General features: G+C 45.0%; 1 protein-coding gene across 5 annotated transcripts in view; it reads right to left on the bottom strand.

Moving 5' to 3' along the window:
- Positions 1-25,060, bottom strand: part of PDCL (phosducin like) — a 35,100-nt gene that overhangs the window by 1,298 nt on the left and 8,742 nt on the right. For all 5 annotated transcript variants that reach the window (XM_075579328.1, XM_075579332.1, XM_075579329.1 and 2 more), the window contains one exon: positions 20,252-20,433. In XM_075579328.1, the coding sequence (XP_075435443.1) occupies positions 20,252-20,433 (182 nt within the window). The remainder of the gene's footprint in view (positions 1-20,251; positions 20,434-25,060) is intronic.

Genomic DNA, 25,060 nt, shown 5'->3' with positions numbered 1-25,060 from the left:
ACAAATCAAAGAAAAACATGCTGAATGTCAAAAATAAATATTGTAGAATACAAGCACAGCAGCTTTATTTATCCTGCTTTGAATATCAAGTCACTCGAGTATGTCTATCTTATTTACATAGCGCCATCCATGTACGTAGCACTTTACAGCATTAATACACGTGCATAATAGGAAGAAACGCTTCAGATAAAAGGAACATGAGGGAAAAGGAGTCCCTTTCCCGAAGAACTTAAGTGGTAAGTAGGGTGAACTCAGAGACAGGACGGATCTAACGGAATGTAAGTAGGAGGGATATATTTATGTAAAAGACTTAATAAAAACAGGAGTCACTCTAATGTGGATAATGTAGTTTGTTTTCAGTTTTATTTGCTATCTGATATAAAAAATGCTCCAACAAGGCAGTGCCAAAAAAGCGAGGACTAGACTGCCAAAAAATCTTTGCATTGAGCCCAATAAACACACACAATGCTCCAATATCAGAACTACTTTTTTTTAATATATATATACGAAGAAGACAGGTTTTAACCTTCATTAGTCAGGTGCAGTCTGTGCCAGATTTAACAGCAAATGTACATTTGTAAAATAATATTAAAATAACTGCCACCTCTCCCTCCCTATAGCTTGACTCTTTATCCTGTCTGTTCTTTTCACTTTCATGCAACTCAAGTATGCAAATCTCTTAGAAACAGTTATTGATCTACAGACGTTTTTATATACGCTTACTAAAAAATAATTTTTAAAAGTTAAGAACTGGGATATTAAAATGAACCCAGAGTCGATTAGAATTATACTGAAGACCGAGCCGCAGTGAGGTACAGCTATATACCGTTATAGCGCGACCCATTATAACGCAAATCCGCATATAACGCGGTTTTCACGTGGCTCCCGTTTAAAAAATTTTTTTTTTAACATTTTTATTTTATTTATTACATTTTTTTTGCACACTGTACACTGCCACACTGCACACACTCACACTACACACACTCACTGCACACTGCACACACTCCCAGCACACACTCTCACTGCACACTGCACACACTCCCAGCACACACTCTCACTGCACACTCTCACTGCACACACTGCTCACTGCACACTCCCAGCACACTGCACACACTCTCACTGCACACTCTCACAGCACACTGTTTTGGGCCTGCCGCTGCGACGCTGGGCTCAGAGAGAGCCCCCCCTCTCCCTGTTGCTGTGGGGGAGGATTGAAGGGAGCTGATCCCTGGCTGAGGAACTCCGAAACAACTGACATCCCAGCAAAGGCTGCGTGAGCTCTCCTCCCCCTCGCAGCTTCTCTGCACAGATCAACTGTTGCAGATGCTGGGTAAGTGCTGCTGTGGGGTGTGTGTGTGTGTGGGGGGTGTGTGTGTGTGTGGGGGGGGGGGGGAGGGAGTGCTGTGGTTTGTGAGGGGGGGTGCTGCTGTGGTTTGGTGCGACGCTGGGCTCAGGGAGCCCCCCCCTCTCCCTGCCTGTATCTCTGCTGCTGTGGGGGAGAATTGAAGGGAGCTGATCCCTGGCCAGGAACTCAAACAGCTGACATCTCGTGAGCTCTCCTTCCCCTTGCAGCTTCTCTGCACAAGTCAACTGCTGCAGATGCTGGGTAAGTGCTGCTGGGAGTGGGGGGTCCAGGGGCCTGCCATTGCGACGCTGGGCTCTGGGAGAGTTATCTCAGCTCTCCCCCTTCGGCAGCGCGGAGTCCCAGATCACGGTGGCCTTTTTTTTTTTTGCGGCGGCGGCCATTTTGTTTTTTCGCGACCCCGCGCTATAACGGGGTTTAGCTGTATTATAATTTAAAGTAAAGGAATGAACAATACTTTTATCATCTATAGTCTACCCAAAGGACGCTATTTATTCAAATAGTGAATTGAGATCATACACTAAGTGCAAACATAATAGCGATCCTTTTATTTTTCTGATTCATTTCATACTTCTTTTTTCCACCATCTCAAGAGAAGGTCTACATCAGAGCTTTCCAAACTGTTCGTGTTGGTGACACACTTTTTAGACATGCATCGTTTCGCGACACAGTAAATCTGTTTTACTAGCAAACCGGAGGTTAAACTAACCCCTTATAAGAGATACGGACACATACATAAATTGTAATAACAAAATGTATGGGGACACAACATATCTCATGAAAACCTTTCATTTATATTTTTAAAAATATATGATTTGTATGATAACATACATTTCCAAAATTGTCATTTATGAGTGACACGGAGAGAGAGGGTGAGAGAGAGAGAGGCTGGGTGACTGACTGTGGATTGTTGTCTGTATTCATTCACACACACGCACACACGCACGCAAACAAACGGGGATCGGACACACGGGGGGCCAATCGGAGCAGAGGGGGCAGGGGCATGGAGCTGTACTTGCCTTACTCGTTCCATGCAGGAAAAGGCGCCCCCTCAATGTGCAGCTCGGATAGATTGGCTGCGCGCCAACCAGTCAGGTGGGGGGGATTTTTATTTATTTATTTTCCCCCAGCACGCGCATGTCACCCTGTGGTAACCAGTTTTGTCTAGGGGACGGTGCACGGCCCAGCAAACCCCCTGTTGGTGGCCCTAACCGCCCGCGCCGTCCCCCTAAATAATCATGCGCCACCCCCAGTTTCCGCACCGCTCAGAGGTTTCTTGTTACGTTAGCGTTGACACACCTACACACTGCAGCCGACACACTAACGTGTCGCGACACACAGTTTGGAAAGCTCTGGTCTACATCATTACATTACTACATCATAACATTAATAAACACAGAATCCCAGCAAGCTCCAGAAGCCCCAAAACAAACCGCATACACATATATATTTATTTTTTATTATGTCAAAAGGAGTGCTAGTGGGTGTGGCCAAATGTGTATACAACAAAAGACAGAAAAGCCCAAAGCTACATCCAATATGACAAAAATAAACAGTGAAATACCTATATATTCTCTTGAAAAAGGGTCATTTAGTTAAACCTTTTGGCCAAAGCATTATAAGCTTGCAAGCCACATCAAGGCATGACCAAATGTGCAGGTCCTAACACTAGCTGATTAAAAGTCTCATGAACCCCCATATTTAATCTGTCCAAACCCAGCAGCATGAAAAAGACCTGCTAACTTGGAAAGTGGGGAGGGGCGAGCTTAAACCCTGGGGGGGAGGGGGAGGGGCCACTAACCTCCAAAACAACTGAGACCAGCTGGAAAAAGTTACTAAACACACAGAATCCTAGCAAGCTCCAGAAGTTCCAAAACATACCACATATTATATGTATTGTGACAGAGTCACAGACTCTGTATATATTCGTGGGAGGTTGCATTATGCCTGCTTTCCAGGATGCAATGACTTAACTGCCCTAGTTAGACAGGTCACAAGTGATCCTAATTAAGAGAGCACATCTGCTTTTAAAAACGGGAAGAGGAAATACTTCTGAGCCAGCAGTCTCTCTCAGACACAGAGAGGACAGAGGAGAGCTGACAGACAGGCTGTTCATACTTAAGCTGTCCCGAATGGAATAAAGCTCCCAGGTAAGGAGCCAAGTGGTGTTACCAAATATTGTTTGTCTAGTTTAGCTAACCAGCCGTGTAGATAGGGAAATTTTGTCTAACGGGGATAGGCTTTTGGTTTATGTTTGTTATACTTAAAAGGGACACAGCACCCATTGTTTTGTTATATTTTTGGACAAATAAAACCACCGGCATATTATTTCACCAGAAGAATGGTGTTGCCTCCTCACTAACCACGGTCATCCTGCCACAAGTGCTATCAGAAGTGGGATGACGCTGTAAAAGGGATGGAGCTGCATATTGCAACTGTTGGATCCTGTGCGGACTGTTACTGTCAGTATGGAGGATGTCATGAAGGCCCTACTAAACAGCACCTCTATTCAGTAGGAACACACTGCGGCACACCGTGAGAAACCAGATACTTGCAGCCCAGCTTGGCGTTATCGCAGAAACACAGAGGGGGCTTTTTGAACGCCTGGCCCAGATTACTATGACCCTGACCGGTAAAGCCGAGGTGTGGCCCATCCGGGCGAACCTATACGTGCAGAAGATGACGTCGAGGGATACCTACGGTCCTTTGAGCGAATCGCTACCCGGGAAAGTTGGGTCCGCTCCAAATGGGCTAGGATTGTCGCACCCTTTCTACTATGGGAAGCCCAAAAAGCATATTGTGACCTCGACGAAGAAGCCGCAGCAGATTATGACCGTCTAAAAAGCAAAATCCTTGCAAGGATTGGAGTGACTCCAGCAGTCTGTGCACAAAGGTTCCACACATGGAGATATCAGGTACAGAAATCACCCAGATCCCAGTTATGGGATTTGATCCATGCGGCGACAAAGTGGCTAAAACCCGAAGCATATAACCCAACACAGATCCTTGAGATGGTGGTGTTGGACCGCTTCATTCGAGCATTACCCAAGGAACTCCGACATTGGGTAGGACAAGGAGATCCCCTCACTTATGCTGCCATGGTAGGCGCAGTGGAACGTTTTCTAGCCACCAATGAACTGTCACGCTCCATGTTCTCTCGCACAAACCAAAACCCGCTGCTCAACACAAACATTAGAAGATAGCGCTGGAACAAAGACCCATGGCCGGGTCTGGAAGAAAACCTGGATAAGGCTAGAAACTCTAAATCTCTTGAAGGGTTTCAAGACCGAACTGGAACAATTGTTTGTTTTGAGTGTGGGGAGGCGGGACATATTAAGGCTCACTGCCCTAAGTTGTCTGAACCAATGGAGTGTGCGTATGGCTCGGTGAGGTCAGAGTTCTGCGGAGTGGCATGTGTGACCCGCTGGGATAAAAATACCCACAACTTTCTCACCACGGTGGTTTTAAATGGTAAACCAACCTCCGCCCTGATACTCAAGGGAGTGATATTAACTTGGTATCAGGGATGTTGGTTAAGCCTCTCCAGTTACGCCAGGGTGAGAAGATGCGGGTATTATGTGTGCATGGTGTACGCTTCCGTACGCCAAGACTCCAATAAAAGTAAAAGTCGAGGGGCAAGTCATCCAAACTATGGAAGCAATTGTACCAAAGTTGCCCCATTCCCTAGTTTTAGGTTGTAGTTTTCCTGGTTTTGACACTCTAATCAGAGGACAACTCATATTAAACAATCCTACTGCGGATGATGTTTTTTCTGTTTACAGACCCTGAATTAGTCTCTGAGGTGTCTAAAACCCCTAAATCAAAACAAGAACGTAGGAAGGACAAAAAAAAAAAAAAAAAAGAGGTCCGCCCACACACTAGTTGGCACTGGTTACTATCCTAACAGAGTAAGAACAGAGGATGAGGAGTTGTCAGAGACAGGGCTTGTTGACACTAAGAAGTCAGAGTTACCCATAGATGTAACAGGCCAAACTCCAGAAGAGGAAGGCTTTGGAAGTCTAGAACTTTTCCCAAGTAATTTTGGAAGAGTACAGGCTAATAATCCCCAGTTGAAAAATGGGTTTAGCCAAGCGGTAGAAGTTAATGGGGTCCCGGTAAAATTATTTGTTGTACCATGTGAGCCAAGAGGAGGGCCAAGTAATAGAAACATTGTTAGTACCCAGTTCATTAGTAAGGAAGGTGTTAGCGCTAGCACATTCACTTATTGGGGAGGGGGGGGGGGGCGGTGTCATCTTGGTGTGGAGAAAACACAGAAAAGAATCCTAAAAAGATTTTACTAGCCACGGATCTATAATGCAGTAAAAAGGTTCTGTGCCTCCTCTCCCAAGTGTCAGTTGACAGTCCCCCGATCAAGCTTGAGGTAATTGAGCTTGAGGTTAATTCCTATGCCTATTATTGAGATTCCATTTGAGAGAATTGCTATGGATATAGTGAGTCCCTTGGAGAAAATTGCCACAGGTCATTAATACATCCTAGTAATTCTAGATTATGCCATTCGCTATCCAGAGGCAGTGCCCTTACGTAATATTTCCTCCAAAGCCATAGCTAAATAATTGTACCAACTATTCTCCCGACTCGGGATACCGAAGGAAATTTTGACAGATCAGGGCACCTCGTTTATATATCTAAACTTATGCGAGAATTATGTGTAGAGCTAAAAATAAAGTCCCTAAGAACCTCTGTTTACTATCCGCAAATGGACGGACTGGTAGAGAGATTTAATAAAACTCTTAAGATGATGTTGAGGAAGGTAGTTGGTAGTGATGGGAAACAAATGTTATATCTATGGCGCTGGGTACACAACACAGGAATAGATATAAATGTCATACAACCAGTAAAATGATGAACTCCTCTGGTGCTCTTCCAATGAATGCAGTAAGTCATGCAAAAAAGATAAAGACAAACATAGCGTAATACAATCACTAACAATACATCAAACCCTACTAGACAAACTATAACACTAATAGACAAACATGTGCTGAGACACAAGACTGAAGTAAAATATCACATTTAATAAAACAGCATTAAAAAAATGAAATGTCACGTCTGCACAGCAGCCTCAGATGAAATGCCCGCTTACCAGACATACACAGGTCACAATCAGTGGATAAATCGGAGAGTATCCCCTCTCATATGATCCACACCGCGTGTGCTGGCATCTGGCTGGAGCCCAGGGAGAATCCCCTGCCGTCTGTTGCGCCGCGGACCTCCGCTCCCCACGTGCACCGGCTGGTGTGTGTTTGGAAAGCCGCCAAGATGTCCTCAGGATGCGCGTCAGGACCCACTACCGGTTGCTCTGATGTGTTGGCGGATCAGTACACCGACCGCCGCAACCGGAGACCGCAGGAAAGACTTCAGATAAGGCCGGATGGCGCAACAGGTATGGAGGCAACAACTGCACCGACGAAGACCACCCTACGCGTTTCGGAAGACTGCGCTTCCTTCCTCAGGGGTAAACAAGTAGAGAGATTTAATAAAACTCTTAAGATGATGTTGAGGAAGGTAGTTGGTAGTGATGGGAAGAACTGGGACCTGACGAAGCATAGGTTCCTATGCGAAACGGCCCGTCGGTTTTAGATGATGTCATTCCTTTGACGTAGGTGGGGGAGACCAGGATGATGCCAGGAGCTCCGGTGTACCGAGTCACCTAACAGTCACACGGCGGAACGGGTAGTATCAGACACTGTCTCTGATTTCACGCATGTTTTATGCTGTTTATATGACCCAACGTGTAGTGAGATAGCACTAGGAGGGTGTATACAAACGGCTCCTTATCAAGAGGACTAGCGGCATATTTATATGCATCACGTTAACACCAGTGTTGCTCCTTTGTATATTGATGCAGAGATACATGTTCTTTGTGCTCATTTGTGTCAAGCTAGGAAACTAGTAACAACAAGGATAATATAGCTGATTGCAGCTACCTCCTAATATACACCGGTGGGCTCTTCTGGCTATTTGAGACTTGTATCAGGCAGTTTTATGAGTTTTGTGTATACAATACAATGATGTACACATTCAACATACCTGGTATATGAGAATCTCTCTACCCTGGTCACCACCTACCATATTTTTAACGCACTTCTTCCCCTCATCCTATACCCCCCTGATGTTCCTTTCCCTAGTATTTAATAAAACTTTTTTGTTTTGCGTTGCGTAGCACAGGGCTATTGGCCCGGAGTATATTGTATAGTCCACCTTTATTTATTTTTCTCACGAGTGCAGCCCTGGGTTTCTTGCTCCACTGGGGATCTAACCCCCCCCTTTGGATTTATGTGTTCATATAAGTTCCACCCTATGCACCATGAGTTAATTAGATTTGATATTGAATAGTCGGAGAGCGATAAGCATCTGTGTATTTGTTTGGCCTCTTCCAGTATACCGTTTTACCCTTTGGCCTTTCATGGGGCGCCTGCAACCTTCTTCCAAAGGTTGATGAATAATAAATTGTTACAGCTGCACTCGAACTATGCCTCAGCATATTTAGATGATGTGATAATTCATAGTCCAGATTGGGACTCACATCTACAAAAGGTTGAGGCAGTGTTGAGAACCTTTCAGGAGGCGAGTCTTACAGCCAACCCAGCTAAATGTTCAGTCGGCTTGGCAGAAGCAAAATATCTTGGCTATGTTGTGGGAAAGGGGACTGTAAAACCCCAGCTCAATAAAGTAGAAGCCAATGAGAATTGGCCCCTGTAAGGAATCCACTACTGCCTTTGACTATAGCCTTGCAGACCTATGCAGTTGCAAGCTTCCTCTGGCAATCTATGGCACATGGGCTGCTTCTCATTGCAGCTTCTGCCCTGTGCTTCAGCATTGGAGGAATGCTCACACTCCCTCCTCCTGTGATTGGATCTCCGCCCTTTATATCCTGGGCGTTGGCACTGAACCAGTGCCGAGCATAACTCCTACCTGGGACGTTACTGTCTCTGCCACAAACCGCCCCAGGCCTCTCTCCTAGCGTTCTTACCTTCCAAGTTCCTGAGTATCCAGAGGCCTGTTCCTGTCTCCTGTGCTGAAGCGTTGTTGCCAGCACTGGTACCTGCTGCATTCACTCCTAGCAATGGTTACCCCTATTTCCTGGTACCTGCTGCATTCACTCCTAGCAGTGGCTACCCCTAGTTTCCTGCGGCCTGCTGCTATCTCTATGCAGTGGCCTGACTTGGACTTCTGCGCTGAAGCGTTCGTTTCCCCGACGCTGCCCTGCGGTGTACTTTGACCAGCCTGCTGTCTCCCCCTGCTGAGACCGGCGTCATGGGCCGAGGCCGCTCCTCGCGCAGAGGCCACTCCCGCGCTCACGCTCCTAAGCTGAAGCAGGGAACTCCTGTCTGCCTGTTACCGATTCCTTGCTACGACTACGACAACCCGGATGTCTTCTATCCTGACCCTGCTTCGGCCATCGATTGTCCTGTCTTCTCCTACCCCGACTTTGGCTTCAATAACGACGATGCTGCCTTCTCCAATCCTGACCCTGCGATGCACGACTACGAACTGCGCACTCCGGATCAGTCTGCGCGGACTAAGGTCAGTGATTATATAACCCCACCTCAGCCCCGCGATCCGGTCCCGGTTTTTGGCGAGCATCGGCGTAACAGCCCCGTCCCCTTAAGAAAAAACAGATGAGGACATTTCTAGGCATTGTGGGTTACTACATGCGATTTATACCCCATTTTGCCTCCCGGGCTGCCCAGTTTTCAGACAAGCCGTGCATATAGTGCCCGCGACGGAAGAAGTTCGTTCGTTTGTTTTATAAAATCCTCATTGGTGGAACATATTCGTTTAAGCCTTATTAATTGTCCCTTAGGGATCCCTCTCAAAAGAGACTTGGGGTGACAGCTGTCGGCCCTTAAAAAAGTGGGTGGTGCGCGAGTTAATTATCCTATATACATCAGAACTAAGTCATATTTATATTTAGAAATAAAAATAAATCTAGATAGTATATATGTTGAAAATCATAATTGTGAGTAAAATGTAAAATTTAAATTGTGATTAAAATAATCTATAAACGATAAAAGTGAATCCACCTCGCCTTCCCAAATAAAGATAAGGTCGTATAAATAACGTTTATAGAAAGTGATAAATTGCCGATAGCGGTTTCCATCTCCAAAACACGTGGACCGACTCCCACCAACCTAAAAATAGGTTGGCATAAGAAGAAGCAAAGCTGGTAGCCATGGCGGTTCCACGTGTTTGGAGAAAGAAAATCCCAAACAAAAAGTAATTGTAAGTTAGTAAAAAATAAATACAATCCAGAATAAAAGTGCTCTGTGTAAGTGACAAAGTAGAATGTTCCAAATAAAACCTGACAGCTGCCATCCCATGTTGATGAGCTATAATGGTGTACAAAGAAGTCACATCTAGTGTGACCCAGATGTAACTTCTCTGCCAGGTAATGGACACCAATTGTTTCAAGAGTTCACTGATGTATGAAGGCAAAAGACCTAACAAATGTTTGCAGGTAATGGTACACATATCTAGAGACACCATCTCCCAAAGATCCAATGGTAGAGACTATTGGCCTCCCAGGAGGGGAGACCAAAGTCTTGTGGATCTTTGGGAGATGGTGAAAGACCGGTATGGTAGGATATGGTTCAAAGAGAAATTCCCACTTCTTCTGATCAAGGACCTCTAAAAGGGATCCTTCATCAAGGAGGGACTTGGTTGTTTTAGAAATTGTGGGGTGGGATCACCCTGTAGTAGAGAGTAGGAAGATTCATCAGGTCGTTGTCGTAATGACTCATTTCTATATTGAATCCTACTCTGGACCACGATGGCCTCTCCCTTATCCGCCCCTTTTTTATTAGGGAATCATAAGTGTGCAATGGGTTAATTTATTTTAAGTGTGTTGTAATTGAAGCCTGTAGCCTTTTTTCCCCCCTTTCTCCTGCCTGAGGAAGAATGGGTGTGGCAGTTAAACAAGGTATAGTATATTGAAGTACAGTTTAGTGTTATAAACGTCATAGTTGCTAGAATGAGCAGGATTGAAAATGCCACTCAATGTACATCTTGCCACATGTATGTGCACTTGGAGCAGCTGTTCCAAGGAGCATACCGCTGTGAGAGGTGTGAGCGGGGGATCTCTTTAGAGTCAGAGATTGCTGATCTGAAGAGGTAACTTGCAATATTGAGGGACATTGGCAATCTTGAAAGAGGTTTAGAGCTCACTGAGCAGGCCCTTGCTTCGACTAGTGGTGCAGATGGTGGCGCTGTTAGTGAGGAGCAGGTAGGTAGCTTGGTTGCTGTTAGTGAGGAGCAGGTAGGTAGCTGGGTGACAGTTAGAAGGGGAAGCAGGGGCAATAGGGAGAGGCAGGTCGTTTATGAGATGACCCATCCCAATAGATTTGCCATGTTGAGTGAAGATATTGGGAATGTCAGGGCAGAAATGGCAAGGCTGGGGGAGCATAATTCCTCTAGCAGCCAGGTGAATAGTTCCTCCAGCAGGGCCGCCAACAGGGGGGACACAGGGCACTGGCGTCCCGGGCCCCGTGAGCCATTAATTTAATTTAAAAAAAAAAAAACTGCTGCACCCGGCACCAGTTTCCCTGTTGGCAGCGCCGGAAGTGAGCTTCCGGCGCGAGAGGGTGGCCCGGTGCGGGCAGGAGCAGCATTGTGGCACAGGTGCCTGCAGCGGGGCCGGCGGCAACTGTTGTGACCAGCCGCCGGGCCCTCGCAGCACCACCACCCCCTCCCTGCAGGACCGGGCCGTTCCGCGAACCCCTGCAGCTGCCGGCTACCCCCTCCCCCGGGCCATCCCACCAATACCACCCCCTGAAACCCTTCGCAGCATCGGCCCCAAGCCTCGCCCCCCTCCCCCCCCAGCCCCAGTAGAATGGGGGCAAGTGCGAGTTTGACAAGCAGTGAGACACCCATAGTAAATACAGATAATATTAGAAAACTTCTAAAGACTAAACCAAGTGGGCACAGAAAGGAAGGAACAGATAAGATAATAGTACAGGCTGAAAAAAACCTGAAATGCATGCTTGCTAATGCAAGAAGTCTGACAGATAAAATGGGGGAGCTTGAATTAATAGCTGCAAGGGAGCATTATGATATCATAGGCATTACTGAAACATGGTGAGATGAAACTTATGACTGGACAGTTAATTTAGAGGGTTATTCACTTTTTCGGAAGGATCGAACAAATAGAAGGGGAGGTGGAGTAGGTTTATATGTTAAACCAGATCTAAAACCTATTATAAGGGATGATGTTTATGAAGGGAATGATGAAAATGTAGAGACTTTGTGGATAGAAGTAAAAGTATAAAGAAAATGTTTGTGGGAATATGCTATAAACCACCAAATATAATATCTGTGAGATTGAGGAAGCTAAAATACTTTTGCAAATGGAGAAGGCATCAAAACTGGGTCATGTTTGCATAATGGGGGATTTTAATTATCCAGACAGACTGGGGCAATGAGATTATCATTACAACAAAAGGAAACAGGTTTTTGGGGGTGCTTAAAGACAATTATATGACCAAAATTATTGAGGAACCAACCAGGAGACGGGCAGTACTGGATTTGGTGATATCAAACAATGTAGAAGTAATAACAAATATTCAAGTCCTGGAACATTTGGGTAACAGTGATCATAACATGGTCTCTTTTGAAATAAATGATCAAAAAACAGATTACTTGGGTTCAACAAAGACCTTAAACTTTAGAAAGGCAGATTTTAATAAACTGAGGTCTAATCTAGTAGTAATACAATGGGATGATGTTTTTGCAGGAAAAATGTGGAAGATAAATGGGCAGTCTTTAAAACATTGTTAGAAAAGCAGACTTATCAGTGTATATCCTTGGGTAATAAGTATAAAAGAAATAAGTCAAAACCAATGTGGCTAAATAAACAGGTAGGGGAGGAAATGGCAAATAAATAAATGGCTCCTGAAGACGTCATTAGCAACGTCGAAACGCGTTGAGCTGGCTCACAGCAGTTGGGGCAAGAGACAGAGAACGCAGCCAAATCCCAAGGAGCTGGTGATGTCCTCGGAGAACGAGATCGCGTGACAGGAAGTGACGCATCGGACCCGACGGACGCGGAAGAAACTGCAGGCGTGTATCGTGTGAGAGGGAGCGGTGAGACTGTACCGCACCACTACATTGATCTTGCCTATTTTCTGCCTTAAGATAGTAAGCCTCCATTTGTGAGCCTTGTTTATCTGTTTATAAAGTATTGTGTTTGATCTGAACTATACCTTTATATCTCTTTGACCGAGATTGCTGACTACCATCATAGATCATCCAGGGCGGCTATCAACACTGGATTGGTCTCTATATTGCCTGTTAATCCCTGCTCTTTTGTGAGTAGGCATTTTTGGGTTTAATTTATTATTTTTCACTGTTGTAGCTTTATTGCACTATTTGGATTTCTACTTTTTATAGTTTTGGAGAGTTAGGGCAGGAAATGGACAAGAAGAGGAAGGCGTTTAGATTCTTTAAGTCAGAAGGGACAGAGACATCGTATCAGAATTATAAGGAATGTAACAAAAATTTCAAAAGGGCAATCAAATTAGCAAAAATGGATAATGAAAAAAGGATTGCAATAGAAAGTAAGGTCAACCCTAAAATGTTCTTTAAGTACCTTAATAACAAAAAAATGAGAAAAGAAAATATAGGACCCTTACAGTGTGAGATGGGCAGGCAGATTATTGGAGATAAGGAAAAAGCTGAGGTATTAAACACATTCTTTGCCTCTGTGTTTACCAGGGAAGAATCAAGTTCAATAGTAGTGCCGCTGTAAGACCCCCGAGGAACACCTCTCCCCAAAAGGGTTCCTCCCAGGCCACAACTCACCCGGCGCCTGCTCCACAGGATCTCCGCCGCGAGCGGGTCTCTCATTCCTCTTCCCTGGTCCCCGCGGCTGCCACTAGAAGCGCGCATGCGCGCGCACGTTCACGCACCTTTCTCTCCTCCCGCGAGAGGGACTCCCGGCCCCAGCTCTGGTTGCGCGCACCTCCCCCGCGCGGGGCACAGCCTGATGCGCGTGCACCGCTCACAAGCCGCGCGTCAAGCAAATCAGCTGGGGCATTATTTCCACCTATCCCTGTTCCCCATGGGACCGCTCCTCCGTTCCTCCCCCTCTTCCCATTGGCCTCTCTCCTTACATATACCCTGCTCAGCCATTCCTTTGTTGGCTGAGCATAGCATTGTGTGACCTGTGTTACCCACGGTCGTTCCTTCCTTAGTCCCTGTCTCTTTGTCTTTCCTAGTGATCTCTTGTGTACCGAACCGGCTTGGCTGTGGACCCGCTCTGGACTTCGACCCTTGGTTTGCACTCTGACCTCCTGAACTCTCCAACCCTTTACCTCGGCTCATGGATTCCGACCTACCTCCCGGCTCTGGACCCCAGGCTATCGGTACCAACTATCCCTCTGGAACCTCCCTTTTCGTCCGGCGAGTATCTTACTTTATCTAATACTCCCGTACGGTTCCAGACGCCTATTTTCCACTTTCCAGGCGTGTCCCCGTAGCTGTGGGTGCAGGTGTTATCCTTCTCACCTCAGTTTCGGGGTCCCTCCTTGTCCGTGGTGAGCACAGCGTGACAGCCGCAGGAAGAAGCCACAACCTCCATATTAATGAACAATTGGTTAACTGAGGAAGAAGTTCATAAGCGACTTGAACAAATTAAAGTAAATAAGGAACCTGGCCCCGATGGCATACAGCCAAGAGTTCTCAAGGAGTTAAGCTCAGTAATAGCAAAACCATTATATTTAATATTCAAGGACTCCATTTCCACAGGCTCAGTACCACATGATTGGCGTAAAGCAGATGTGGTGCCTATATTTAAAAAGGGAGCTAGATCACAACCGGGGAATTACAGACCTGTAAGTCTGACTTCAATAGTGGGGAAACTACTTGAAGGTTTAATACGGGATAATATTCAGGAATACCTAATGGAAAACAAAATTATTAATAAGAGTCAGCATGGATTTATGAAGGATAAATCATGCCAAACTAACCTTATTTGTTTCTTTGAGGAGGTAAGTAGGAATTTAGACCAGGGTAATGCAGTTGATGTGGTCTACTTAGATTTTGCAAAGGCTTTTGATACGGTTTCACACGAGGTTGGTGTACAAAATAAAGAAAATTGGACTCAGTAATAATATATGCACCTGGATTGAAAACTGGTTAAAGGACAGACAACAGAGGATTGTCATAAATGGAACTTTTTCAGGTTGGGCTAAAGTCGTGAGTGGAGTACCTCAGGGATCGGTACTGGGACCCCTCCTTTTTAACTTTTATTAATGACCTTGAGAGCAAAGTCTCCATCTTTGTTCATGATACTAAATTGTGTAAGGTAGTAGAATCAGAGCAGGATGTAATTTCTCTTCAGAAGGACTTGAAGAGACTGGAAACGTGGGCAGGTAAATGGCAGATGAGGTTTAATACAGATAAATGTAAGGTTTAGCATTTGGGATGCAAGAATAAAAAGACGAATTACAAATTAAATGGGGATAAATTGGGGGAATCCTTGATGGAGAAGGATTTAGGAGTGCTTGTAGACAGCAGGCTTAGCAATAGTGCCCAAAGTCATGCAGTAGCTGCAAAGGCAAACAAGATCTTATCTTGCATCAAACGGGCAATGGATGGAAGGGAAGTAAACATAATTATGCCCCTTTACAAAGCATTAGTAAGACCACACCTTGAATATGGAGTACAATTTTGGGCACCAATCCTAAGAAAAGACATTATGGCACTAGAGAGAGTGCAGAGAAGAGCCACCAAATTAATAAAGGGGATGAACAATCTAACTTATGAGGAGAAGCTAGCTAAATTAGATTTATTTACATTAGAAAAGAGGCGTCTAGGAGGGGATATGATAACTATATACAAATATATTCGGGGACAATACAAGGAGCTTTCAAAAGAACTATTCATCCCACGGGCAGCACAAAGGACTCGGGCCATCCCTTAAGGTTGGAGGAAAGGAGATTTCACCAGCAACAAAGGAAATGGTTCTTTACAGTAAGGGCAGTTAAAATGTGGAAATCATTACCCATGGAGACTGTGATGGCAGATTCAATAGATTTGTTCAAAAAAAGGTTGGACATCTTTTTAGATAGGAAAGGTATACAGGGATATACCAAATAAGTATACATGGGAAGGATGTTGATCCAGGGATTAATCCGATTGACAATTCTTGGAGTCAGGAAGGAATTTATTTTTCCCCTTATGAGATATCATTGGATGATATGACTCTGGGGTTTTTTGTTTGCCTTCCTCTGGATCAATAAGTAAGTATAGATATAGGATAAAGTATCTGTTGTCTAAATTTAGCATAGGTTGAACTTAATTGACATATGTCTTTTTTCAACCTCGTCAACTATGTAACTATGTAATAAGCATTAAAGGTTTGCATTAGGGAACATCCAAGGCTCATCAAAAAAGGGGACCTCATTCATCCAGTTGCACAACATTTCACAAATTGTAAATCTGGAAATATTGATACATTTTCATATATGGTAATTGAACATGTGTCCAACCCATCAGAGGGGGAAATATTATAGAGTTACTAGACAAGCGGGAATTATATTGGATTTTCACCTTGAAAACTAGGGTACCCGATGGCCTTAACTCTGATTGGGATCTAGGACCATTTCTGCATTAACGATGATGGTCTGCTTACCACATCATTTAAGTGAATATCTGTAAGTTAAATATACCATTTTTCTCATTTCATTATTCTCCATGGATTTTCAAGATAGATCGGTGTGGGTCTGTCTGCATATATTTGCGTCTTTATATATACTTACTTACATGAGGGTATTAACCTATTGTATACAACAAATAGACATGGTTTTGTCCATACAAACCCATACTGTTATCTCATTGTCATCCCATTGTCACTCACTTAGTCCATGTTTCAGTTAAAATTTGTACAGGGTTTATAACAACTTTAACGTTACTTACACTATTATGTTCAGCATTATGATAATGTGGAGTTGACATAGAGTTCACGTGGAGATATGTGCACTGCCATAACGGAGATATATATATATATATATATATATATATATATATATATATATATATATATATATATATATACAGTGTTTGACAATCCTATACATTTACACGCCCGGGCGAGTGGATTTAACCTGCGGGCGAGTAAATATTGGCCCAAGCAGCACACGTGTTTGTTTGTTAAATTTCCCTGCTCGCGCTGAAATTTTCCCTGCTCGCGCTGAAAATAAAAAAGCCTCCCCCTACCTGACAGCTGATTGGCGCGCGCTCCCAGGCTTTGTGGGCGTGCGGCCAGGCTCTATATGAGCCCGCCCCCAACGAGCGGCCATTCTTTCTGGCCGGAGACCTGTTGGAGAGTAAGTACTCTCCAATCCTCCATCTTGCGGCCCCTCTGCTCCTTCCCTGCAAGCCCCCTTACTCCCCGCTTCCCGCGAGGGGCAGGAGATGGTAGAGGGGGTGTTCCCCCCTTCTCTCACTGTCCCCGCTTACCCCGGCTTCCCGCCGATCCCCGCGCGCGGCAGGAGATGGTAGTGGGGGTGTTCCCCCCTTCTCTCCCTGTCCCTACTTACCCCGACTTCCCGCCTTTATGGATTATTATTGGTTCAAATTATGGTTAATGTTTATACCAGTCCTTTATTATATTTGTTGTTATACAGGCATACCCCGCATTAACGTACACAATGGGACCGGAGCATGTATGTAAAGTGAAAATGTACTTAAAGTGAAGCACTGCCTTTTCCCCCCTTATCTATGCATGTTCTGTACTGCAATCGTCATATACGTGCATAACTGATGTAAAGAACACATTTGTAACAGGCTCTATAGTCTCCCCGCTTGCGCACAGCTTCGGTACAGGTAGGGAGCCGGTATTGCTGTTAAGGACGTGCTGACAGGCGCATGCGCGAGCTGCCGTTTGCCTATTGGGCGATATGTCCTTACTCACGAGTGTACTTAAAGTGAGTGTCCTTAAACCGGGGTATGCCTGTATCTCTACACATACCAATTCACAATATATATAAAAAATTGTTGCTCATCTACTCCAAGATCAACTCTGCCATATAATATATAAGTTTATCATAGTGGTATTATACAACTATAAGACAATTCTCGGAACTCCAGTATGTTCTGTATTAATCTCATAAACAGTTTTTTCATTATGAGCATTTCTCTCACGGACTTTAAATGTAATTTTACATCTAATTCTTTATACCATCAGTAAGTGGCAATGTGTGGGTTATGCTCATATAAGTATGTTTTCTTTTAACAGAGACAAATATTCCCTTTGACATATGTTTCTTTTTATTTTTTGTTTATTATTTTATGTTTTGGTATAAGTCAATGTCTTTTTTACTCAACGGGTTTTAATTTTAATGTGCGTTTTTGTGTTTTCATTGTGTAGTAATAAAGTTTGGTCGTTTTGCAGGCTCGTTTGTGCTCGTTTGTGCGCGCTGACGTCACTATCCCCTTGTCGCTCCAAATGCTGTCAGGAAGTGAACGAGGGGAGTGACTATAGCGCGAACAGCGGGCACTTAAAACAACGCGGTGAGAATTGATCATCAGTCACCTTGAGAAAGAGCTTATGCTCGAAACGCGTTGGTGGGGTTTTGTGCCCCATTTTGTAGCTTTTTACTGAGTATCCAATATATCGTTATTTGTGTATGGGTACGCACGCTTGGAATCTATTTTTCTCTACATTCTGGTGTGAGCATTGCTCCGCTTTCTGATTATCGTCTGATATGTGGAAGTCATAGACTCTGTATATATTAGTAGGTTGCATTATGCCTGCTTTCCAGTATTCGATGAGTTAACTCCCCTAGTTAGACAGGCCACAGGTGATCCTAATTAAGTGAGCTCACCTGCTTTTAAAAACGGGAAGAGGAAAAACTTCTGAGCCAGCAGTCTCTCTCAGACACAGAGAGGACAGAGGAGAGCTGACAGACAGACACAGGCTGCTCATACTTATGCTATCCCGAATGGAATATAGCTTCCGGGTAAGGAGTCAAGTGGTGTTACCAAATATTGTTGGTCTGGTCTAGTTTAGCTAACCAGCTGGGAAGTTAGGGAAACTAAAACTAACTACACAAAATTAAGTCTAACGGGGATAGGCTTTTGGTTTATATTTTTGTTATACTTAAAGGGACAGAGCACCCATTGTTTTGTTACATTTTTGGACAAATAAAACGACCAGCATATTATTTCACCAGAACTATGTTGCCTCCTCACTAACCACGGTCATCCTGCCACAGTATATAAGTGTCAAAAGGAGTGCTACTGGGTGTGGCCAAATGTATACAACAAGAGACAGAAAAGCCCAAAGCTACATGCAATATGACAACATTTCCAAGTTAGCAAGTATTTTTCATGCTGCTCAGTTTGGACAGATCAACCGTGATCATTCTCCCTTCAAATATGGGGGTAAATGAGAATTTTAATCAGGTAGTGTTAGGACCTGCAAATTTGGTCATGCCTTGATGTGGCTCGCCGGCTTATTACGCGTTTGCCAAAGGGTTTAACTAAATGACCCTTTTTCAAGAGAATATATAGGTATCTCACTGTATTTTTGTCATATTGGATGTAGCATTGGGCTTTTCTGTCTTTTGCTACATCATTACATTACTATCATCTATAACACTTGGCTGAGAAGAGCTTATATTTTATATTGGTCTCCAAGTTGTAAAAAAACAAACACAAATGGCCCCCATTTGGTTTGCTGTTCCCATTGCTGTGTAGAATTTGATCCCCAGATCATCCACCACAAATCTCAGCTGAATGCGTGTGACGGTAGGGGTCGCTGGCTGACCTAGTGGGAAGAAATCCCAGCTATTTACCTGTACAAAACTGTGTAACTTAGCTATCCTAGTAATATTTCATCCAGCCAAATGTATTTAACCTCTGGGGAAGAACTGGGAATGTGTAAATTGTGTGTAAGAATGCATTTCAAAGCATGTATTATTTTCTCTGTGGTAATCTTTCCCCCAGTTAGAATTATTTCATGATGTGATTTGGGCTAGCTGTGTGTAATGCTAAGTCCTGTCTTTTACATAATTACCTTATGTCTGCATTTATACATGTCTTAGCAGTTCCTCCCAGATTAGATACAGTAGTTGATATTGTGGTGATGAAATGAACATGCAAGAAATTAAATTAGATATTCCATTGTTAGTTATTTTTAGGGAGAAATACTAAGTAATTAACTCAGTTGAAGCTCTCCATAGAAATAGAACAAAAAGGTGGGGAATTAGTTAACAGGTCTGAGCCCCAGGCACTGTTTCTCTTGGCTGGCTACCATTGTTCAATGTTAAAGCATAGCCAGCAAGAGGTATAAAAGGAACACTGCAGGTCAGAGCAGTAGTTACCCTCTGAGGGAATCTCCACACTCCCTCACAGAGTATCTCTCCCTCTGTTCAATCAGAAAGAAGTCCACCTCTGGGAAGGAGTGTGGAGTTGGACTGTGACCAGCTGGAGATTCTTGTCAGAATCTTGACAATTCTTGTCTTGTACTGCTGTATGCAGTACTCTGACATCCTGAAGCAGAGAAGTGGACAGGCGAAACCCATTTGAAGTGGGTCCCTGCACCTAGGAAGGGTAGCTCTCATTCCCCCGGCCCCTATAAGTGTGTATATTTTTGTATTTTGTAGTTCTGTGTGTTTCCGAGGATTTATCCAAAATAAACCGAATTTTATTTCACTAACTGTGTTTTGTCCTGTGACTGATCCCTTAAATATAAATGGTGTTAAAAGTCCTGGTCTACCGTGACAATGAACAAATCATTGAAAAGTTCAACCAAACACGGGGGGAAATTGTGTACAACCGATAAGTGATTTCTCAGCAGGTTTCCAAAGTCTTATTCCTAATTCATAAAGATCGGTAAACCCTTCACGTCCTGTCAGTAGAAGTTACCTTTCCATTCATTTTTTCTTCCAGATCTTTCTGTTTTTCTTTGTCCTTCTCTTCATCAAGGTGAGATTTACAAGTCATAGATAACCTCTTGATAAGCTGCTCCATTTCTCGACGCTGCTCCTCATTTTGCTCGGTTTCCAACTGCTTAAACCGACGCCAATCGTTAATGACCCCTTTGGGACCTGAAAAACAGAACAGTCTAATTAAGAGACTAATGGTATTACAGAAGCAACACATTTTACATCAGTATATCAAAAAGCAAAGTTCACTGTGCAAAAAGGCTCTAATTTCCACGAAACCAGCAAATCTCTCTTGCAGCGACTCTTCAAGAAAGAGGGCGATCCAGATGCCTCAATAACCCGATCTCCAAACGCAACAAGAAGAAAAAGGAAGATGGCCCAACGAGGTCAGGATTCAATCTTTTATATTCAATAAAAAGCAATATCCAGACTTACAATTCAGTATTAAAACTTGCACAGTCAAAGGTACAGCGGCAGTCCCACATATATGCAATGGCGTTCCTGCGTGTCGCCAGAATAGAAAGCTAGTGCAAGTTTGTACTTGGGCACCAATATAACAAAAGGTAAAGAGCCTTTAGCATGCAAAACAATGGCTATTGGGGCAGTAATGCAATGCTTTAACCACAAAGTGACAACTATTTGAGCCACTTCGGGTGATATATATCCTGCTCTGCTGCTCATTTCAGATTTGGGTGGAGGGTTAGTATTATCATTCAATTCAACAACCAACTCCTCATTCTACAGATTTTCAGCATTCACAGAAAGGACAGTAGTTTATTTTATTTTTTTCAAATGATGTGCTCTTAGATTATAATAGGTAATTAACGCTCTTTGTCATTAAGTATTTTAAATACACTTGTATTTCAATGGTATTATTTATTTGACAGCTGTAGGAAGGTTAAGTCTGACAGATTTAACAGCGAATGTACATTTGTAAAATAAATAAAATAATATTAAAATAACTGCCAACTCTCCCTCCCTATAGCTTGACCCTTTATCCTGCCTGCTCTTTTCACTTTCATGCAACTCAAGTATGTAAATCTCTTAGAAACAGTTATTGATCTACAGAAGTTTTTACATAAGCTTACTAAAAAAAAATGACTTTTTAAAATGAAATAACTGGGATATTGAAAAAAAAAAAAAAAAAAAAAAAAAAAACAATGAACCCAAAATCAATTAGAATAATACTGAAGACCGAGCTGCAGAAGGGTATTAGAATTTAAAATAAATTTTATGAAAAATACTTTCATCATCAATAGTCTATCCCAGCGGTGCGCAAACTGGGGGCCGCGAGACTGCCGGCGGGGGGCGCCTTCACTTACCTAGGCTCCGGCGGCTTCCTTCCTGCGTCGCCATGGCAATGCGGCGTCAAAATGACGCCGCGAGGTCATGTGACATCACGTTGCTATGGCAACGTGACGTCATGACGCCGGAGCGCAGGTGAGTGGGGGTTGGGGGGGGGGCGCGGGAGTGAGGGGACCACCGGTAGGGGCGCGCAGGGAAAAAAAGTTTGCGCCCCCCTGGTCTACCCAAAGGACGTTATTGAATTAGCTCTAAAGTTTGCAGAACTCCGTAGAAAAAAAAAATTAAAAAATACCCAAGCTGAAAAATGTCAACGGGCACGTGTTCTCTACTCTGCTATGTTCGCTACCGAAGATGTCAGATATATTTTGACAAGTAATATATTCCTGGAGTAAATCAACAATGAAAGTTAATTAACCCTGTAACCGAAGTGATGCATGCCTTGCATACTAACTAGGGTGACCAGGTGTCCCGGTTTAGCCGGGACAGTCCCGTTTCTTTTAACCTCTGTCCCGGCTGCCCTGCATGCTGTAAAATGTTCTGTTTTTTTGTGGCTGTTCTGCTTTTCACCATCAGAGCAGGGGGGGGCAGCAGAGAGCAGACAATGCATGGAGGAGAGCAGGGGCCGGGTCTGAGCAGCGGAGCCCCAGCAGTGAGACCCGGAAGTGTCAGTGAGAACTTCCGGTGTCTGCTGCCAGGGCTCAAGATGGCTTCCCCCACCCATGCAGGTATGGCCCTGAATGGGGGACACAGAGACACACTCACTCACACAATGGGGGGAGGGGGGGAGAAGAGACCCAGAGAGAGGCACAGGCACAGCATGGGGAGAGGCAGAGAGAGAGACACACAGGCACAGCATGGGGAGAGACACAGCATGGGGAGAGACACAGAGAGAGGCACAGGCACAGCATGGGGAGAGACAGTGTGGGGAGAGAGGCACAGCATGGGGAGAGGGGCACAGCATGGGAAGAGGGGCACAGAGACACAAAGAATGGGGGGAGAGAGACAGAATGGGAGGGAGAGAGAGACACAGAGAATGGGGGAGGGGAGAGAGAGACAAAGAATGGGGGAGAGAGAGAGAGAGAGAGAGAGAGGGAATGGGGGAGAGAGAGAGAGAATGGGGGAGAGAGAGAATTGGAGAGAGAGAGAGAGAGACAAAGAATGGGGGATAGAGAGAGAGACAGAGAATGGGGGGGAGAGAGACAGAAAATGGAGGAGAGACACAGAGAATGGGGAGAGGAGAGGGAGGGAATGGGGGAGAGAATGGGGGTAGAGAGAATTGGGGGGAGAGAGAGAGTTTGGGAGAGAGAGAATGGGGTGGGGGGGGGGGAGACAGAGAATGGGGGAAGACACAGAGAATGGGGGGATTGAGACAGAATGGGGTAGAGACAGAGAATGGAGGGGAGAGAGAAACAGAGAATGGGGGAGAGAGAGACAGAGAATGGGGGAGAGAGAGACGCAGAGAATGTGGGGAGAGAGAGAATGGGGGAAGACACCGAGAATGGGGGGATTGAGACAGAATGGGGTAGAGAGACAGAGAATGGAGGGGAGAGAGAAACAGAGAATGGGGGAGAGAGAGACAGAGAATGGGGGAGAGAGAGACGCAGAGAATGTGGGGAGAGAGAGAATGGGGGAAGACACAGAGAATGGGGGGATTGAGACAGAATGGGGTAGAGATACAGAGAATGGAGGGGAGAGAGAAACAGAGAATGGGGGAGAGAGAGACAGAGAATGGGGGAGAGAGAGACGCAGAGAATGTGGGGAGAGAGAGAATGGGGGGGGGGGAGAGAGAGAGAATGAGAGAGAGAGAATGAGAGGAGGGAGAGAGAGAATGGGGGGAAAGAGAGAGAATGGGGGGAAAGAGAGAGAATGGGGGAGACAATGAGAATGAGGGGAGGGGGAGAGAGAAATAGAATGGGGGAGAGATAGAATGGGGGGGGAGAGAGAATGGGGGAGAGAGAGACAGGGAAGGGTGGAATGAGAATGTAGGGGTGGGGAGAACGAGAATAGAGGGATATTGGGGGAGGGAGAGAGAAAGGGGTGTGTGTGAGAGAAGGGGGACAAAGCGGGGTAGAGAGACAAAGGAGAAGGGGCGCAGTTGGTGAGATCATGTTTTATAAAAAAATTTTTTATTGTGTCCCGGTTTTTACTTTTGTAAATCTGGTCACCCTAATACTAACTAAAGGGTTAACAGTCCCAACTACCTACCACCTAACTACCTACCAAACTAAAATACTCCCAATGTCTTCTCAAAACCCATAAATAGCAGGGAAGGGGGGGGGGGGGCTATGTATTCATGGACAGTGCTATGGCTTCTAATCATTACACATCAATATAAGTCAACCCCCCTGCCCACAAAGAGGAAAGAACCACAAAACAAGCACTCAACCCCCACAGGGGTGAGTATTTACTCCTGATAGCTCCACCTTACGCTGCGCTTATAGTGCCGGCTACGGATGATGTCTCCCGTCTCCGTAGCCCAAGCGAAAGTTGTAATTTGAGTTTGGGAGACGTCTCTAGCTACAAGGGGAGTGACAGAAGGCAGAGGGGTGGGGACAAGAGCAAGGGGGAAGGCTGAAATGGAGGGGAGTTGTAATTTCTGTTTGTATACTGAATTTACAGTACTTTTACTTTAAACTACAGGAGAATTTACTATTTTAAAGTTGTTCATATAGTGTGTTTCACTTGAGACACACAGACACACACAATCAGAGCCGCCAACAGAAAGCATGGGGCCCAGGACAAATGAAAGGAGCAGGCCCCCCCCCCAACCCATAGCGCACCTACCGCGGAAAAACATATTTTAGCGTACAACTTTTACTTAACCCCCCAATACATATAAAAATACAACCCCAATAATAAAACGCTGCACCCGGTGCCGGGTCGGCAGCGGCGGAAGTCAGCTGGGCTAAGCTTCCGCCTCGCCGGCGTGAGAGGGAGGCCCGGCGCGCACACGAGCAGCCATTGTGGGACTTAGAGGTGCCTGCAGCGGGGCAGGGATGGCAGCAACTGATGTGACCTGCAGCCGGGCCCCTGCCACCCCCCCGCAGTCCCTCCAGCCGCCGGCTACCGCCATCCACTGGCCCCCCGCAGTTCCGCCAGGCCCCCGCCACCCCCCCTATTGCCAGCCACCGCCCCCCCCCCACCACCACCACCACACCGCCCTCCCCCCTGCAGCCACCGGCCCAACCTGTGATAATCCCCAAGGCAAGCCTGATTTGTAGATGTATTGTGGTGTATTTTATATATGTATTGGGGGGGAGTGAGGTATATTTGTGGATGTATTGGGGGGGAGTAGAGTATATTTGTAGATGTATTGGGGTTATATTTGTAGATGTATTGGGGGGGAGTGGGGTATATTTGTAGATGTATTGGGGGGGGGGAATTGGGGTATTTTTAGATGTATTCGGGGGTTAAGTAAAAGTTACGCGCTAAAAAATATTTCCATGGTAGGTGGACTATGGGTTGAGGGGGGGGGGGCGCTTTG

This window comes from Ascaphus truei, chromosome 21 (genome assembly GCF_040206685.1).
Source record: "Ascaphus truei isolate aAscTru1 chromosome 21, aAscTru1.hap1, whole genome shotgun sequence".
Classification (NCBI taxonomy): Eukaryota; Metazoa; Chordata; class Amphibia; order Anura; family Ascaphidae; genus Ascaphus; species Ascaphus truei.
Note: the sequence above shows the minus strand (reverse complement) of the source record. Positions and strands in the feature narration are given on the sequence as shown.